The sequence below is a fragment of the Nycticebus coucang genome, chromosome 3 (genome assembly GCF_027406575.1).
Source record: "Nycticebus coucang isolate mNycCou1 chromosome 3, mNycCou1.pri, whole genome shotgun sequence".
NCBI lineage: Eukaryota > Metazoa > Chordata > Mammalia > Primates > Lorisidae > Nycticebus > Nycticebus coucang.
The window spans coordinates 125,495,323-125,515,201 of record NC_069782.1 but is presented as its reverse complement, the minus strand read 5'-3'; the positions used below and the strand labels follow the sequence as shown (position 1 = coordinate 125,515,201).

General features: G+C 42.5%; 1 protein-coding gene and 1 pseudogene across 2 annotated transcripts; one reads left to right on the top strand and one right to left on the bottom strand.

Moving 5' to 3' along the window:
* Positions 1 to 6: 6 nt before the first annotated feature.
* Positions 7 to 19,282, top strand: OPALIN (oligodendrocytic myelin paranodal and inner loop protein). 2 transcript variants are annotated; one of them, XM_053585941.1, is made up of 6 exons: positions 7 to 310; positions 3,890 to 3,925; positions 14,072 to 14,104; positions 15,183 to 15,302; positions 16,835 to 16,891; positions 17,543 to 19,282. In XM_053585941.1, the coding sequence occupies exons 1-6, from the start codon at positions 158 to 160 to the stop codon at positions 17,717 to 17,719; spliced, it is 576 nt and encodes a 191-aa protein (XP_053441916.1). In that variant the 5' UTR covers positions 7 to 157; the 3' UTR covers positions 17,720 to 19,282. The 2 variants fall into 2 exon arrangements, with proteins under 2 accessions (XP_053441916.1, XP_053441915.1); XM_053585940.1 differs by having other exon boundaries at positions 3,890 to 3,958.
* LOC128582240 (ubiquitin-conjugating enzyme E2 C-like) lies at positions 13,163 to 14,055 on the bottom strand (annotated as a pseudogene).
* Positions 19,283 to 19,879: the final 597 nt, after the last annotated feature.

The window sequence follows — 19,879 nt, the reverse complement described above, 5'->3', positions numbered from 1 at the left end:
GAGATGGGGATGTGGCCAAGGAAGCAGCATGGAAAGTAAAACCCTGGAAAAGGAAGGCAAAGTGGGCGGTGACGCGGCCCATACGCAGTAGCCACAGAGCAGGAGCTCATCTTTCTCGAGGGACAGGCTGAGGACTTGGCTACTCCCCTGACCATACATGGCTTGGCCAGGGCTCTCTTGGAGCCACCTCTCACCCTGCCTCCCCAGCTCTCTCAGCTGGTGTTCATACAGATGGGAGACACAAGCCAGTGAGAAAGGAGCTTGCCGAGCACAGTGTGTGGAGAAGGTTCTGGGGAAGCTGTCAGAAATGGTGAGTGAGACTGGCATCGCTTCCCAGCCTAACCTGCATTTCTCTCTATGAAGAGAGAAACAATTCCCAGGCTACTAAACCTCATGTCTCCAATTCGATCAAAGTCAAGGAGCTTGGCTTTTAATTATTTTCCTATATACAAAATATTAATCATTTTTAAAAATTCTTATCTATTGCTGATCTCATCTTTTATTTTGATATTAAGGTTTTGTTTTAAACCCCCACATACAATGAGGGTACAGAGTAGATATTTTAGCTATTCACTCCTAGATGACTCCAGGAGGGGGGATTTAAGCTGCACATGAGATGAGAAGAGGGTCTGATTTTTATCCTTCTTATCTGTTTAATATGCCTTCAGCTACAGTATTAGCAAAATAGCTATTCCTAATTGCTGCCTAATAGCTGTTCCTAAGAGCTGTCCCACCTTTCTTATTGACTTGTGACATATGTGTGGTTGGGACTCAATCAAGTGAAGTTTGCTAAGTTAATAGGGAAGACAGTACAGGCGTCTCTAATTTCATTATTAAAGGATTCTGGAAATATCTTGGGTGTCCATCAGTGGACAAATGGATAAAGAATTCATGGTGTATATAGACACAATAGAATGTTAGCTTTAAAAAAGGAGACCCTGCCATTTGCCCTATTTAGTTCTAGAGAACATTATGCTAAATAAAATACAGATATAAAGAAAAAACACTGCATGATCTCACTTTTATGTGGAATCCTTAACAAAAAGGATTATTAAAGGGAGTTGAATTCAGGCTTTGGAGTTAGAAAGATCTGGGTTCTAACCTGATCTCTACCACTTACAAGCTGGTGACCTTTGGAAATCTATCTTGACTGTAGAAACACCTGTGAGGTAGGGGGTAACAAAGTTCCCTTCATAGGGAAGTTGTGAAAGTGTCCACACAGCACACACTCAATAATAGTGAGTTGTTATCCCCTCACAAATTTCACACTTGTCACAAGGGATATGCAGCCACTGGGATCCCAAAGTGCCTTCGGGATCATTATGAAGATATTATATTCCACTCAGACTAGCAATAAGCAATGTGTATTGCATCAAATTCTGGTACTTTGAATGTTGCTAATTCATGTTTGCAGTTCCAGCCCACAGGAACTTCCCAGGTAGCTCTGTGCTGGTCAGGCCATGAAGAATATGATACCATGTGAAGCCCCACACACTGAGAGTACTTTACAGTTTGGAAGGAACCACAACATGCCAGTGTTTCCTTGGGCTTATCCTGTGCAGTGGGCTGGGCAAATTAAGAGCATCTCATTTTGAGGATGGGAAAACTGAGCCTGGGAGAATAGATTTGTTGTGAGGAAATGGAGACCAGAGAGTCTGAGTGACTTATTGTAGACCACATAGCTACTAAGTGGCTGAGCCTGAACTTGAATTGAGATCAGGTGGCTCCAAGCCCAGGGTTGCCTCACGCCACCCAGCTGCATCTTTAAAGGGCACTGCCTCAGATTCTTCTCCACCCCAATTTACGTGATGTTTTCCTCTCCATGAGAGCACTGTACTGTGTTTCTACAAAATATGAACATTTTTCTGAAATTGGCCAAAATCTTCGTCATCCAACTGTTGATAAACAATGCATGCAATGGCCCACTTGTTGCTGCTTCCCGCTTCTGCCATCCTCCCAAAGGCAGCTTTGTCTTGGGCCAGCTGACATCAGTGCCCAGGGCTTGCAGATGAGATAAGGCTCTGGGCAGCTGTGTTCAGCGCAGTGTCCTTGTAGCACCTGTTGGCTTGGTTGGTGTTAGCATAAGGGCATGGTGACATCTCTTGAGCAAGAGGACCCTGACCTAAGAGGCTTAGATGTACCTCTTGTTCTTACATTGTCCCAGGAGGACAGGTGCTTTGTGCTGTAAGTCTGGGGACTCTGATTCATCCAAGGACACTATAGGAGTTGTTTGGGAGCCTTGTGAAGTGGTGGAAAGAGGTTATCACCAGAAAACTCAGGTTCTGGTGACAGCAAATTAGTTGTGTGAACTTGAGCCTTATCTCTGGAATGTGGGTGCCCTATTGCTAAGAGACAGAGAAGTGAGCAGAGTGACCAGAAGCAAGCTGGGCAGGGCCCTCTGAACCGAAGGACACACTCTTTAGGGCAGGCTCTAGGGGAAGTACACGCTGTCAGGGCTTAAAACGCCGTTGGATCATGAGATTTTCTCATTTGTTAATCCACCAATAAATTAGCTGAAATAGGTGCTTCATCAGTCTCACCTATACTGTGTCATCTTTCAAGTGGGATGTGAGTCTTGATGAAGCTCGTTTGGGAGGCCTGATTTAAGAGGTAGGCTCTAACTGTTCTCATTGTCCATGAGCTAATTTCTGATAAGATTCTGGGTCTCAGTTTCCCCTTCTATAAAATGAGGGTTTCAAGGCAGATGATCTGTGAGGTAATTTGGGTGTGAAAGACTGTGATTCTTTTGTTCTTTGTGAGTTTCCTATGGTTGGATAACATTTAATTTTAAAACCTAGCAAACGCGTTGCTTCTAGAATGACAGAGCTTGTGCTCGGGAGGCTGTGGATGGGGAGGAGGGGCTGTAGACTACAGTGAGCTCCGGGGTCTGGGGAGGCTGCCCCCGCCAGGGGGTATTAATCAGGGACAACTGGACTCAGGAGACTGAAGGTCCAGCAAGTGGACAGAAGACCACTTCTGCCCAAGGAAGCTGGGTGGGAGCAGGGTCCGCCCACTGTTCCCATGGAGGCGGTGAAGGGACTTGGAGAGGAGCAGCCTGGAAAGAGGCATGGATGAGGCCAAACTGGGGTAAACAGGATGGGGACAGGGCGGAGAAAGGAGCCACCACAGGCCCTGGGCAAGCCTGGCCCAGCTTGGTGGCACCTGGGCAGGCTGTCTGGTGCCCCCTGAGCTCATGATGTTTTTTTTTTTTTGCAGTTTTTGCCTGGGGCCGGGTTTGAACCCGCCACCTCTGGTATATGGGGCTGGTGCCCTACTCCTTTGCGCCATAGGCGCCGCCCCATGATCTTTACATATTGACTCTGCATTTGGTGAGGAGGTGAGACTGGCTGCTGAGTGGGAGGAGGGCAAGGAAAGTTCAGCTCCAGCAATCTAGAATCCCTGCCTTGGACTCAGCGAAGGCCTTGCCTTTTCTGGTTAACCCTCCTGGAAAGTGAGCGGAGGGTCAGGAGTTCTCGTTAGACCATGCCCCTGGCCAGTCTTACTTTCTGCTCCTAGCGAAAAATACAAAGAACTAAATTCGCTTAGTTCTGTTACTGAAAAGAGTTCTGGGGAAAATATAATTTTCAGCTGAATTTCTAGTAATGTTTTTGCTGCCTTGTGGACAATGGTTCTCAGGCAATAGCCTCACTGGCGGCCCCTCTAGCCCGCCTGGGGTGAGGACCCAGGGAGAGGAAGAGTAAGATGGGCTTGGTGCTGACGGAGGACTCAGGGCTTCAGTCTCCTTTGTTCCCCTCCTTATTTTGGAGCCAAGACGGGGGGTGAAGACTGGGACTGGTTGAGAAATGGGATAGGTGATTCTCCTGGGATCACCAGGCCAGTGAGCTTGGGGGCAGAGTCGGGAACATGAACGTTTCCTTCTCTCTTGCAGAGTTTTTCCCTGAACTTCACACTGCCGGGGAACACGGTGAGTACAGCAGTCCCAGTCCCTGCTCACCAGGTAAGTCAGCACATAAGCCTCTCACATGGGGATCAGTTACACTGCCTTTCAAGGGCACTTAGGAATAGCTGGGGGGAGCTAAGAGAAATGTTTTTCAATTATAAAACTTACAGGAAAAGGAAAATAGAAAAGACGAAAAAGCCCCTAAATCCCCATCAGCAGAAAACACTGGTGTAACCCCTTTCTATCCTGTTTGACTTCACACAAATTTGGATTTTGTTGTTTTTATACCATTGTGTTCTTACCTTACATATAATTTATAACATAAATGTTTTCACCAACCTTTACAACCATAACTGAGGGTGGTCACATAGTATTTCTTCCAGTGCATTATTGCTTTAATTATAATTAGGAATAATTTTGCGATAAATGTCATTACAGATAATCCTCATCTACATTTAAGGCTATTTCGCTAGTAAATACTCTAGAAGGGAATGATTGGGTCAACAAAAATCAACATTTTATGGCTCTTGATTATGGTATTTAATTGCAAGTAAAACCAGAGATTTTCAGTTGATGATGTAGTTTCCATCCACAATTCATCTTCCATCTTCTGTTCTCGTTGCGTGGACAAACAGCTGGGGTTGTTTCTAACCAATAGTGCTGCTATGATTTAGCAAGGTATTTTTCTGGCCCAGTTTTTTTAGTGTGTTTGGCTGTGCAAATTATTTCTGAAAGGTAATATGATTATGCAAAGAACTATGTTTATTTTAGTGAAACGTGGAGGCATAGTTCTGGAGCAGTGATTTTCACTTGGTGTGCCGCATACACTGGTGTGCCCTGAGAGGATCTTAGGTGTGCCACGCAAATTTTTTGTTTTTTTTTTTTGCAATTTTTGGCTGGGGCTGGGTTTGAACCCACCACCTCTGGCATATGGGGCTGGCACCCTACTCCTTTGAGCCACAGGTGTTTCCCGTGCCACTCAGATTTTTAAAAGATCATTAATTAAATTATTTTCAAAACAAGTTCAAAGCACAGTAAGTATATTCTTTTTTTTTTTTTTTGGCTCTTTTTTTTGATCAACATAATTTAAGAGTGCCATGAAAGTTGAACTATAAGTTCAAGTGTGTCGTGAGATTAAAAAAAAAAAAATGGGGGGGAGGAGAGCAAGATGGCGGCCGAGTAACAGCTTCCTTGCATCTGGGCACCATGAGTCCGGGGCGATAGGACTCCAGGCATCTCTGGCTGGTGGGATCTGCCTATCATCGCCCCTGCGAGGATACAGAGAGTCAGTGAGAGACTTCTGAACCCCAAGAGGAGGACTAAAACAGTGGAAAACCGGCAAGTGGTTGCGTGTGTTCAATCGGTCTAAACCTGCCCGCAACTGTAAGTTCAGTAGCAGCGAGACTGCAAACCGGAAAGGCCTTACCTGTGAACTGTTTTGGTGTCTTTGGACTTGGCACTCAGCTGCCTTGGGGAGAGCCTGAGCAGGAATGCGGAGAACTTTGGCCGTTGTCTAGGGTCCCAGTCTGAGCCGCTGAGCCAGACGGAGCTAATAGTGTTTGGCTGTGGGCCACAGGGAGCCATTGTGAGCCATCTGCCCCGGCAAGCTCCGCCCTCAGGGTCGCAGAGCTAGAATCAGGTGGGAGCTGGTAACCCAGCACCGAGTAGCCTAAGGGTGGGGTCTGAGCCGCCTTGCAGCCCTAACCCTCAGTGGCAGAGTGAGACTGGTTTTGGCACACTGGGTAAGTGGATAGCCACTTCAGCAGTGATTCCAGCGACAAGCACTTTCCTGGGAAAGCTTCTGCTCAGCAAGTTTACAAGTTCAAAGTGCATTTTAAGTGGGCTGAAGAGAGATTTAGGGTGTCTACCTGCTGGGGTTTGAGAAATCAGCTGCCTCCAGTAGTATCAGAACTGTGATTAACATCTCATACCCCAGAAGACCACGTGTTGCCCAGACAATATTCAACAACATATACATACTGCTTTGTTTCTGGTTGTTTTTTTTTTTTGGTTTGGTTGTTTTTTTGTTTACTTTGATGTTGTTGATGAGGTTTTGTTTTTTAATTTCAACCTTTTCTGTACAGATCTTTTTTCTTCCTCAATTTTTCTAGTTTAATTATAACTTCCCATTGCTGCCTTTTTTAATGACTAGAACTTCATTTTTGCTAGTGTTTCTACCGCTATTCTTTGGTTTTTCACCCAATTTTATCCCGTAAAGTTTTCTGTTTGCTTGTTTTGGTTTGATTTATAGCATTTTTGTCTTTCCTCTCTATTTGGTGGAGGTGGGGTACTGTGTCTTATCAGGTTAGCAAAGAGCTGCTGACCTCAAGGGAACCACCCAACTGGGCACCCCCAGAAGGTGGTTTTTTTTTAAGGTTGTGTCAAAGTACCCTACTGTACACCTGTATTGCTCTGTCTCCCTATTTCTGTGCCTCTCTTCTTTTTGTCAATAGTCCTTTTACCCATCCCCTCTCCTTTCTCTATTCTTTTTTTCTTTTCACTCGGTCCTCCTTTCTTTCATCCCTTTCTTGCTCTTCAACCTTCTCACCCTTCTGGTCCTGTACCAAAAGGACTCATCGAACCCTTAGTCCACAGGCACGAGAACTTAAAGAGTAAGAGGAAGTGAAAGGAAAATTAGGGCAAGGAAACAGATAAAAGAAATCACTCATGAGGAAGAATCAGCAGAAAACTCCAGGCAACATGAAGAACCAGTCCAGAACAACCCCGCCAAGAGACCATGAGGTAGCTACTGCAGAGGATTCCACCTGTAAAGAAATGTTAGGAATGACAGAAAGGGAATTTAGAATACACATGATGAAAACAATGAAAGAAATGATGGAAACAATGAAGGAAACTGCTAATAAAGTGGAAAATAACCAAAAGGAAATCCAAAAACAGAATCAAGTAAGAGATGAACGATATGAAGAATATAAAAAGGATATAGCAGAGCTGAAGGAACTAAAACAGTCAATTAGGGAACTTAAAGATGCAATGGAAAGTATCAGCAACAGGTTAGACCATGCAGAAGAAAGAATTTCAGAGGTAGAAGACAAAGTTCTTGAGATAACTCAGATAGTAAAAAAGGCAGAAAAGAAGAGAGAGAAAGCAGAATGTTCACTGTCAGAATTATGGGACTTTATGAAGCGTTCCAACATACGAGTTATAGGAATCCCAGAAGGGGAAGAAGAATGCCCCAGAGGAATGGAAGCCATACTAGAGAATATTATAAAAGAAAATTTCCCAAATATCACCAAAGATTCTGACACACTGCTTTCAGAGGGATATCGGACCCCAGGTCGCCTCAACTCTAACCAAGCTTCTCCAAGACACATTGTGATGAACCTGTCCAAAGTCAAGACAAAAGAAAAGATTCTGCAAGCTGCCAGGAGTAAGCACCAGTTGACCTACAGGGGCAAATCCATCAGAGTGACCGCAGACTTCTCTAATGAAACTTTCCAAGCAAGAAGACAATGGTCATCTACCTTTAATTTACTTAAACAGAACAATTTCCAGCCCAGAATTCTGTACCCTGCTAAGCTAAGCTTAAAAATTGACAGAGAAATCAAATCATTTACAGATATATAAACATTGAGAAAATTCGCCACAACAAGACCAGCTCTACAGGAAATACTTCAACCTGTTCTGCACACTGACCACCACAATGGATCAGCAGCAAAGTAAGAACTCAGAAATCAAAGGACAGAACCTAACCTCCACACTGATGCAAAAGATAAAACTAAGCAATGGACTCTCACAAAATAAGATAAATAGAATACTACCACACTTATCAATTATCTCAATAAATGTTAATGGCTTGAATTCCCCACTGAAGAGACATAGATTGGCTGACTGGATTAAAAAACACAAGCCATCCATTTGCTGTCTCTGCAAGAAACACACCTAGCTTCAAAAGACAAATTAAAGCTCCGAGTCAAGGGTTGGAAGACAATTTTTCAGGCAAATGGAATTCATAAGAAAAGAGGAGTTGCAATCTTATTTTCAGATACATGTGGATTTAAAGCAACTAAAGTCAAAAAAGACAAAGATGGTCACTTTATATTGGTCAAGGGAAAAATACAACAAGAAGATGTTTCAATTCTAAATATTTATGCACCCAATTTAAATGCTCCCAGATTCTTGAAACAGACCTTACTCAGTCTGAGCAATATGATATCTGATACTACCATAATAACAGGGGACTTTAACACTCCTCTTACAGAGCTGGACAGATCCTCTAAACAGAAATTAAACAAAGATATAAGAGATTTAAATGAGACCCTAGAACAACTGTGCTTGATAGACGCATATAGAACACTCCATCCCAAAGATAAAGAATATACCTTCTTCTCATCACCCCATGGAACATTCTCCAAAATTGATCATATCCTGGGACACAAAAAAAAATCAACAGAATCAAAAGAATTGAAATTTTACCTTGTATCTTCTCAGACCATAAGGCACTAAAGGTGGAACTCAACTCTAACCAAAACCCTCGACCCCACCTAAAGGCATGGAAATTAAACAATCTTCTGTTGAATAACAGATGGGTGCAGGAAGAAATAAAACAGGAAATCATTAACTTCCTTGAGCATAACAACAATGAAGACACAAGCTACCAAAACCTGTGGGATAATGCAAAAGCAGTTTTGAGAGGACAATTCATTGCTTTAGATGCCTACATTCGAAAAACAGAAGGAGAACGCATCAACAATCTCACAAGCCATCTTATCGAAATGGAAAAAGGAGAACAATCGAAGCCTAAACTCAGTAGAAGAAAAGAAATATCCAAAATCAAATCAGAGATCAATGAAATTGAAAACAAAAGAATTATTCAGAAAATTAATGAAACAAGGTGTTGGTTTTTTGAAAAAATAAATAAAATAGATAAACCATTGGCCAGACTAACGAGAAATAGAAAAGTAAAATCTCTAATAACCTCAATCAGAAATGATAAAGGGGAAATAACAACTGATCCCACAGAGATACAAGAGATCATCTCCGAATACTACCAGAAACTCTATGCCCAGAAATTTGACAATGTGAAGGAAATGGATTGATATTTGGAATCACACCCTCTCCCTAGACTTAGCCAGGAAGAAATGGAGCTCCTGAACAGACCAATTTCAAGCACCGAGATCAAAGAAACAATAAAAAATCTTCCAACCCAAAAATGCCCTGGTCCAGATGGCTTCACTCCAGAATTCTATCAAACCTTCAAGGAAGAGCTTATTCCTGTACTGCAGAAATTATTCCAAAAAATTGAGGAAGAAGGAATCTTCCCCAACACATTCTATGAAGCAAACATCACCCTGATACCAAAACCAGGAAAAGACCCAAACAAAAAGGAGAATTTTAAGCCAATCTCACTCATGAATATAGATGCAAAAATTCTCAACAAAATCTTAGCCAATAGATTACAGCTTATCATCAAAAAAGTCATTCATCATGATCAAGTAGGCTTCATCCCAGGGATGCAAGGCTGGTTTAACATATGCAAGTCCATAAATATTATCCACCATATTAACAGAGGCAAAAATAAAGATCACATGATCCTCTCAATAGACGCAGAAAAAGCATTTGATAAAATCCAGCATCCTTTTCTAATTAGAACACTGAAGAGTATAGGCATAGGTGGCACATTTCTAAAACTGATTGAAGCTATCTATGACAAACCCACAGCTAGTATTTTACTGAATGGAGTAAAACTGAAAGCTTTTCCTCTTAGAACTGGAACCAGACAAGGTTGTCCTCTGTCACCTTTACTATTCAACTTGGTGCTGGAAGTTCTAGCCAATACAGTTAGACAAGACAAGGAAATAAAGGGAATCCAAATGGGAGCAGAGGAGGTCAAACTCTCCCTCTTTGCTGATGACATGATCTTATACTTAGAGAACCCCAAAGACTCAACTATAAGACTCCTAGAAGTCATCAAAAAATACAGTAATGTTTCAGGATATAAAATCAATGTCCACAAGTCAGTAGCCTTTGTGTACACCAATAACAGTCAAGATGAGAAGCTAATTAAGGACACAACTCCCTTCACCATAGTTTCAAAGAAGATGAAATACCTAGGAATATACCTAACGAAGGAGGTGAAGGACCTCTATAAAGAAAACTATGAAATCCTCAGAAAGGAAATAGCAGAGGATATTAACAAATGGAAGAACATACCATGCTCATGGATGGGAAGAATCAACATTGTTAAAATGTCTATACTTCCCAAAGCAATCTACCTATTCAATGCCATTCCTATCAAAATACCAACATCGTACTTTCAAGATTTGGAGAAAATGATTCTGCATTTTGTACGGAACTGGAAAAAAACCCGTATAGCTAAGGCAGTTCTTAGTAATAAAAATAAAGCTGGGGGCATCAGCATACCAGATTTTAGTCTGTACTACAAAGCCATAGTGCTCAAGACAGCATGGTACTGGCACAAAAACAGAGACATAGACACTTGGAATCGAATTGAAAACCAAGAAATGAAACTAACATTTTACAACCACCTAATCTTTGATAAACCAAACAAGAACATACCTCGGGGGAAAGACTCCCTATTCAATAAATGGTGTTGGGAGAACTGGATGTCTACATGTAAAAGACTGAAACTGGACCCACACCTTTCCCCACTCACAAAAATTGATTCAAGATGGATAAAGGACTTAAATTTAAGGCATGAAACAATAAAAATCCTCAAAGAAAGCATAGGAAAAACACTGGAAGATATTGGCCTGGGGAAAGACTTCATGAAGAAGACTGCCATGGCAATTGCAACAACAACAAAAATAAACAAATGGGACTTCATTAAACTGAAAAGCTTCTGTACAGCTAAGAAGACAATAACCAAAGCAAAGAGACAACCTACACAATGGGAAAGGATATTTGCATATTTTCAATCAGACAAAAGCTTGATAACTAGGATCTATAGAGAACTCAAATTAATCCACATGAAAAAAGCCAACAATCCCATATATCAATGGGCAAGAGACATGAATAGAACTTTCTCTAAAGATGACAGACGAAAGGCTAACAAACACATGAAAAAATGTTCATCATCTCTATATATTAGAGAAATGCAAATCAAAACAACCCTGAGATATCATCTAACCCCAGTGAAAATGGCCCACATCACAAAATCTCAAAACTGCAGATGCTGGCGTGGATGTGGAGAGAAGGGAACACTTTTACACTGCTGGTGGGACTGCAAACTAGTACAACCTTTCTGGAAGGAAATATGGAGAAACCTCAAAGCACTCAAGCTAAACTTCCCATTTGATCCTGCAATCCCATTACTGTGGGCATCTACCCAGAAGGAAAAAGATCCTTTTATCATAAGGACACTTGTACTAGACTCTTTATTGCAGCTCAATTTACAATCGCCAAAATGTGGAAACAGCCTAAATGCCCACCAACCCAGGAATGGATTAACAAACTGTGGTATATGTATACCATGGAATAGTATTCAGCTATTAAAAAAAAAATGGAGACTTTACATCCTTTGTATTAACCTGGATTGAAGTGGAAGACATTATTCTTAGTAAAGCATCACAAGAATGGAGAAGCATGAATCCTATGTACTCAATTTTGATATGAGGACAATTAATGACAATTAAGGTTATGCGGGGGGGGGAGGAAAAGCAGAAAGAGGGACGAAGGGAGGTGGGTGGGGCCTTGGTGTGTGTCACACTTTATGGGGGCAAGACATGATTGCAAGAGGGACTTTACCTAACAATTGCAATCAGTGTAACCTGGCTTATTGTACCCTCAATGAATCCCCAACAATAAAAAAAAAAAATGGTTAAAAATATTGCAGAGTAGCAGGAAGTTAGAACCTTGAATAATCAAGGTCTGACTTATTGTCAGACTTCTTGTGCCCACCACTGACTGCCCTGGACATCTGTCCAAAATCCCCTGGTATCTGCCCCATCCCCTTGGTGGGCCTGACCATCTGAACCTCCACAAAACTTTCTCTGCTTCCCTGCTTCAGCCTCTTCCTGGTGTCTGCAGATTCCCCCATCCTGCCTCTCCTTGCCTTTTCTTTGGTTATTGCTAGAAGTTTCCCCCTACCTGCTAGAGCAAGTCTGTAGAGACCCCAGGTTCTGTCCGATCCTGGCTTGGCCTATCATATCAAGGTGACACAAAGAACAAGAAGCCACTGCTTGGGACAGTGGGGGCAAGTAGGGTGGGTGCAAGGCCCTTAGGAGGCCAGCCATCGCCTTTTAGAGTAGCTTCTTAATTAACAGCTCATTTCTCATTGTAAGAACTGTCCCTTTCCCTTCTGAACCTGTGTAGGGCAGTGAACCATCCTAGTTTTCTTGGGATTATCTGCCCTCAGACCAAATGCCCTACATCCCACAGCCTTTCTTTGAAATGGGGTTGGTTGGTCATCCTACTTGGCAGCCACGTTCCCACAGCATAACTTCCCCTTCAATGCACCTGAGTGGACTGGGAATGCCAGTGCCCTGGGGAGTAGGGGAGAGGTGGATACTGGATCAGAGCTTCCTGCAGGGGGTTTGGAACAGGGCTACCTCTGCAAGTCAGACCCTGCTGCACCCAGTGTGAGACACTGGCTTGGAGTCTGCCACTTAGGGCTGTGTGACCTTGCACACTATAATTCCTTTCTCTGCCTCCCTCTTCTCAGCTGTAAAATGGGGATTAGTAAAGTCTTAGTTTGCTTTTTCTTTAACAATTATTCTTAGGACCAACTTAGCTTGAAAGTTAGAACGTGCAAAATCACAGAGGCTTTCAACAGTGTTGAGAAAAAGAAATGAGTTGATTCAGGTAAAGTGCTCAATAGCCTGGCTTATACTAAATGCTCCACAGGGTTAGCTGGCACAATTAACAGGTGTTCACGAGGGCATAAAAATCCATCTGGGTGGTGGGGGGAGAGAGAGAGACTGAGAGAGAAAGCAAATACGCAGAGACGAGCATAGGCAGAAGGCCAAGGCCATGCGGCGTGGGAGAAGCCAGCTTCCCACCTGCCCTGGGGCCCTTACATCCTGAAGAGTTAATCCCCCTCCTTTATCTTTTTTCTTTCTTTATTTTTTAATGACTTCAAGACAGCAACTCCTACAAAAACCCCAACCAGAATGTATTTAATATACATCACAAGGGCTCAACCAGAGACTAATATAAAAAACAAACAAAACAAAAATACCTCCACGGTTCGAGATACAGAGTCCTATGCAGAAATCAAGGAAAGGACAGAACACTGAAGGAAAAAATAAAAACACAATGTAGAGAGAGGCTGGATACCCCAGGTCAGGGCTGCTGGCTGGATACCTACTTTGAGTAGGTTTCTTGCAGGTACTTCTTAAAAGCTGTGGGGTTTTTCCAGAGCTTGGCAGCACATTTATTCAAATGCCATCAATGTTGGGTTCTCCTAGCAGACTCTGAATAGAAAGCAGGATGGTTCTGACATCACACAGGGCAGACCACTTGTCCTTCAGAAGTCCAGGCAGATGTTACCTTGGGTGTGCACATTGGGGTGGTAGCAGGGAGTGAGGAACTTCACCGTGGGTGCACTGTAAGGGTGGCCTCTGGGGAACTCTAGGGAGAGCTTATACCTCAGTTCTTCGTACACTATGCCAGCTGCTCCATGGATGGCCCCTACTCATTTGAAAAGGTTGTCTGATTTAGGGAAGGTAGAAATTCCTTTGTCACCAGACACCATGAGGGTCATTAGCTCATGCTGTAGCCTTTTGCCCATGGGGCCCCAGGTGGCACCCCAACTGGGATTGGCTCATTTACAGGCCATCGTGATGTTGGCAGCTGCTGGGTCGCGCGGTTTTATAGGCCACCCCAGTGGCGCTGGCAGGGAGATAGGAATTCGGAAAACATGGCTGCAATTACAGCCCCCTCCCTTTCTTTCTGTCAAAGCCACTGCAAGTAAATTTATGTAATCCGAAGACAGAATGGAAAACCCACAGGGTGAATAATGAAGATGTCACCTGAATTTCCAAATTCTCCTGGTAGCCAAATTTTATTCTAATTTCTAGCTGGGAAGCAATCAAGTAAGGTTCTATTTGGCAGTTGTTGTACTTAACAGAGTTTTGTGACGAGGTAAACTTTACGCCTTGCAGCCTGACCTTGGACGGCCTGTCTTGTGCGTGAGTATTGTGTGCTCTGTAGTTCTCGTTCTTTTACAATGCCTGTTCTTTTTCTGCACAGACTTCCTCTCCTGTTACAGGTGGGAAAGAAGCAGTAAGTATATCACTCGAAATGCTGAGCCTTAGTTTGATCATTTATAAAATGGCATTAATCATGCCCTACCCATCTTGTGCATTTGTTTTGAGGATTAAAGTTTGATAGGTGAACTGTTGCCAAGCATAGAACCAGGATCAACTATTATTCTATGACCAACTTAGCTCAGAAGTGAGAACATGTGAAATCACAGAGGCTTTCACAAAGTGTTGAGCAAAATAAGCCAGACACCAAAGAGCACATAACCTTATGGACATCTACATGATGTTGAAAACCAGACACAGCTGGCTTGCAGGGTAGTGGTCACTCAGGGGAGCCTGAGGGTATCTGAGGGGCCCTGGAGTGCTGGTGATGTTCTGTTTCTTGATCTGGGTGTTGGTTACATGGGTGTGTTCCTCATGTGATGTCATCAACCTATATATTTATGATTCATATACTTTTATTAGCTTTCAGTAAAATCACACACACCCCAAGTGTGAAGGAGAATCCAGTATTATATGAGTTACACATTCATATGAGGAATTCTGCAGATTCTTTTCAAAATCCCCAGATAATCTGAAAATCTGAAAATGTTTGTGGCTTCAAGCATGGCTTTTCCCACTCAGATCAAAACAAAGTAGGAATTTGAAAATCACTTGATTAATGCATGTAGAGTAAGAAATTTTTAAAAATTCACATCAACGTGGTATGGTAAATATTAATAATAAAAGCTTTAACTTCTTGCCAAACTGGTAGGTGAAAATAGTATCTTACTGTTGTTCTGAATTGTCTCTCAGTTTTTCCTATGTTGAAGAGACATGTGTACATCTATTCCTAAGAATGCCTGTTCATATCACTTGCCCATTTTCCACTGGATTATCACCCTTTCCAACTGATTTGAACTACGTAAATAAAATCCCATGGAAATAACTCACTTGTCATGTATATTACCAGCATTTTTTCACATTATTTCATTGCCCATTTGATTTTATATGACATTTAGGGTCAGTGTAAAATGGATTCAATATATTCTAGAATTTTTTCTTTATTCTTAAAGAATCTGGGCTCCCCTGACTGTGTGCTTTTCTCTCTATGCCAGGACTGTGGGCCATCTCTCGGATTAGCAGCAGGCATCCCATCCATAGTGGCCACAGCCCTGCTGGTGGCTCTGCTATTCACATGGATTCACCGAAGAAGAAGTAGCACTGAATCCATGGAGGTGATTAACAGCTTCTTTGGGCCTGGGTGTGTAAGCAGGGATCAGTATTTCAGCGAACTGGCTTTTAGGTTGAGGGTATAAGAGTTCAGAGCCCATGTCTATTTCCTGAGGACAAGACAGTAGATGTTTCTGTGACATAATTTTCATCTCAAATGTGACATCAGGCCCCATGCCGATTTGGCATACAACCCTCATTCAGAAGCTTCACAAAGGGAGGATGAAAATAATGTTAGGACAGACAGGAGACAAAAAGGTGCTGAGGGGTCTACACTAGGGATATGTGGCCTATTTGTCTTTGTCTTTTTCCCACATCTGAGCATGACAGTTCACAGGGAATCTACATTCGTCCCACCCTCAGGTCCTATCCCCCCAAATGCCAGATTGTTCCAGGGACCATGCTCAGAATTCAAGGGCCATCAAGACCAATATCCAACAAGGTTCCACAGCATCCAAGGTTCCAGCGTTCAGCCATGTCATGTGGACTCTGGGTTCTAATTCCATTCTCTATTTATGAGCATTCCTGGTTGTTCTCGCACTGGTCAGCATGAATGGAAAGGTAGATAATTAAGGTTCTAATTCTGACTCTGCCACTTTATGATTTACATGATCCTGGTTTACAAGTGGCTTAGCATTTTCTATGCCTTGATTAGTTCAACTCCAAAACAGGAGTTGTAAAAGCCACCCTCTCTATTTTAACAGGTAGGCAAAGTTGTAGACGAAATGAGATCAGGAACAATGAACATCTTTTCATCATATCATATGTAAAAGTTCACAAGTTATAAACTTTAAACACATTGAGAAGTATACGGTGGGCAGGAATAGTTTCTCAGCCTTTAGTGCACTTTAAACTCATTGAAAAGGTTAAAAAAATACCAATCACCAAAACCCAATTAAATCATATTTCTGGATGATAGAGCTGTAGCATTGATTTTTTTTTTAAAAGAAAACCTTTCTATTATGGATAATTTAAAATATATACTAAAATAGGCTCGGTGCCTATAGCTCAAGTGGCTAAGGTGCCAGCCACATACACCAGAGCTGGTGGATTCAAATCCAGCCCGGGCCTGCTAAACAACAATGACAACTACAAACAAATATAGCTGGGGGTGGGGCAGGCGCCTGTAGTCCCAGCTACTTGAGAGGCTGAGGGAAGATAATCACTTAAGCCCAGGAGTTGGAAGTTGCTGTGAGTTGTGATGCCATGGTACTCTACCCAGGGCAACAGCTTGAGGCTCTGTCTCAAAATAAATAAATAAATAAATAAATTATATACTAAAATAGAGAGACTATTATAATGAACCTAATTATCAACTCATGGCCAATCTTGTTTTATTTCTACTCATGCCCTGGATTATTTTGAAGTAACTCACAATGATGTTTCTTGGTTTTCTTTTGGGCTCTTTGTGGGGTAGGCGGAGTTACTAGCTGTTTATATATTTATTTTGTTTTTGTTGTTCTAATGTGCACAACACTGATCACAGTGTCACTCTCCCCTCTCCTCCCCTCTTTCTTTCTTTCAAAAAACAATTTAGGAAAGTGAAAGACCATGTGAAATTTCAGAAATTGATAATAATCCCAAGATACCTGAGGTGAGAACTCTTGGTTATGATCTCTGTATAGCATTCACACAGTAAACAAGCTAAGAGTTTTAAAGCCTTTCATGGATGAAAGAAGTACTGTGTGAACACATGTGGGAAGATGATCAAGTGAAGTTCAAGCACAGGAGAGACTCTTAGTGTATTTTTATCACTGATCTCTTTAAGATCAGAAATAAAACAAGGATGTTCACTAATACCACTCTATTCAACATTGTACTTGAGGTCCTAGTCAGTGTAGTAGGATGAGAAAAAGAAATGGAAAGCATAAGACTGAAAAGGAAGAAATGAAATCGTCAATGTCTGCAGATGATATCACTGTCTGTATAGAAAAGCCAGATGATCTGTATCCATAGGTAAAGAGATACCACGTCAACAACAAACGAAAGGGAGGTGAACGCCTGAGAACCCTGCCTAGGCTGTAAGCGCAGGCAATTGTTGGCCTCTCCTTATTTGTTTTCTCTTTCTCAAGGATGATCGTCCTTGCCTGCCCGTTGTCCAGTATCTTAAAAACTATTATTTCAAATGTTTTGTCTGATTTTTTGTTGTTTCAGGTGGGAGGGTAAACGTGATTGCTATTATTCCATCTTGACCTATAGCAGAAGTCTGAACTATATTTTTAAAAACCATATTTGTTTTCTCAAGAATCCTAGGCGATCACCCACACGTGAGATGAATACCATGGGAGCACAAGAAGCCCACATATATGTGAAGACCGTGGCAGCAAGAGAGGAGCCCATGCGTGACCCTTACCGCCCTACTGTAGAAATGGAGAGGAGGAGGGGGCTGTGGTGGCTTATACCCAGACTGAGCCTAGAGTGATGTGGTTCAGGCCAGGAGCAGGCCTGGGGCTGAAACAGGCCCAGGTGGTGTTGGGCCCACTGAGCACGGCAGGCAAACGGTAATCAGTTTGCCCCAGCAGGTAGAGGTGGGGAACCTGCGGCCTTCTGATTTCATGGTTGTTCTTTTATCAGTACCAAGGAAGACAAGAAAAGCTTCATATTTCTCTGCATCACCCCTTTAATAAAAGGATTTGTTCTGTAAAATTTGGATTCAGTTAAAAGGCCACATTCAAGGATCCAGAGGCCACTGTGGCCCCAAGCCCATAGTCCCCCAACTATGTGCAGGCAGCTCTTCTTCCTTTTTTCACACCTTTCCCCCTTTCTGCTGTTCCCCTGTTTCATCCTTAATACTAATTACATTTCCTTTGTGACTTTGGGTAAACTCCCTTCCTAGCATGTGTCAGATATCCCAGCACCCACCTGGCCTCAAAGACACATCATTCATTGCTCCCACTGTGTCTGTGATCAGAGAGTGTTTAAGGAAGCCAGTTCTGCAACAGGCTGTGTGTGTGAGTGTGTGTGCGTGTGTGTGTTGAAAGAAATGATGGGCAAGGGAAAGCAAGAGTTGCTCCAAGAGATTATCAGAAATGAGGGCTGTATCCATTCTGGGGGAATGGAGAAAAGGCCCAAGTCCTTGGACTGTCATGTGAAAAAACTGGTAGGAAGAGAGATCAAAAGGACCCAGGCAGATAAAGACAGGACTAAAGGAATGGGCCAAATGGCAACATGCCTTCCATCTAAGGGAAGCCCATGGGTAGCTTCTGCTGGCTGTGGCCAGGCCTCCACCTTCACTCCCCTGAAGATGCTTCCAGATTGCTGGTTCCTGCATACACAGCTACTGCCCCTGAGCAGGCCAGGCCTCCTGGTGGGAAAGCCTGGGTCCAGGGCATCTTGGGGCCCATCCACCAGCTCCATGAGCCACACTGATATCCTAGAAAACATTCCTTTCTCACAAAGAGCTTGTGAGTTCTCAGAAATGTGCCCCTTTTCCCCGAATAATCAAGAATGGGTTCTATAAAAAAAAACTTTGTCACGTGTCAACACTTGCTCTTCAAAGGGCCTTGTGAAATTCAAGTTTGTGCCAAGTTGCCTGGGTCTAGTCACCTTGACTAGCAGATCTATTTTTAAGCAGACATGCCCAGTGATCCTGATGCTTACACTTGTCTCTCACACATCAGATAGAACACTAGATTTACTGAAAACTCAGCTGTGGCCTTGGCTTTGATACCTGTAGGTGTCAGCTCCAGGGCAGACTGTTGAGCACTCAGGGCCTCAATTCTGTACTTGTAAAGAGCAATTCTCATCTTCCTACCCCACACAGGGGTTGTGAAGCTGGATTGAAATATGCATACGAATAAGCCTTTAAAATAAGGTGTGATTTGTATTTTGGATTGCTTATTTTAATTCTACTTACAATCGATTGCTTAGAATCTTTATTTCAAATTGTTTCTATTAAACTAGCAAGGTTCAGTATTTCTGTCATTTATTTCGGCTATGATGCACAAGAATTTGTTTTGTAATAAAATGAAAAGTAAAATGGCCATTCTTATGAACCTAAAAAATGTCTGTGGCTTTTCTTTGTCTATAATAGGAAATTGTCCTCAGCTTTGGAACCAAGAATATCATTGGCACTTTCTTGGTCAGGCTGGAAGATGTTCAGTCCTTCACAGAGGGTAGCCCAGCGTTGTAAGAAAAGAGCTGATGTAAGCCAGCAGCTCTGGTTCCCAGACCCAGGGCTGCTGCCAAGTTGTGGGTGACGTTAGGCAGGTTGAACAACACATTTGGTCTCGTTTCCTCATGTATTACTTGGAGTTGGACTTGCTCTGTCTCTAAGGATACATCTACCCAGTTTGAACATTCTAACTCTGATTTTCCCAAACTGAAAAGTAAAGCAATGTGTACTTTCTTTACTTCCCTCCCCTGATGCCCTACCTATTTCTCACTCCCATCTGCACAAACTTCTGTGCCCTCTGCTTTTTCTCAGTTTCTGACTTTGCAGGTGGAGAGACGTAGCTATCCTATATTTTGCCGAGAAATAACAATTATGTGTAACAGTTTTCCTTGTGGCATTTATCCTTGCAACATTATGATGTTAATTGAAGACAAGTGATTGCTAATGACTAATTTTTTGAGGGATTGT

Bases quoted from the DNA above. Each gene is read 5' to 3' on its own strand.
- OPALIN (XM_053585940.1), top strand. From the start codon at position 158: ATGGCTTGGCCAGGGCTCTCTTGGAGCCACCTCTCACCCTGCCTCCCC. The intron at 3,959-14,071 runs GTAAGTCAGCAC...TTTTCTGCACAG, and splicing joins TCCCAGTCCCTGCTCACCAG to ACTTCCTCTCCTGTTACAGG. The intron at 14,105-15,182 runs GTAAGTATATCA...TCTCTATGCCAG, and splicing joins TTACAGGTGGGAAAGAAGCA to GACTGTGGGCCATCTCTCGG.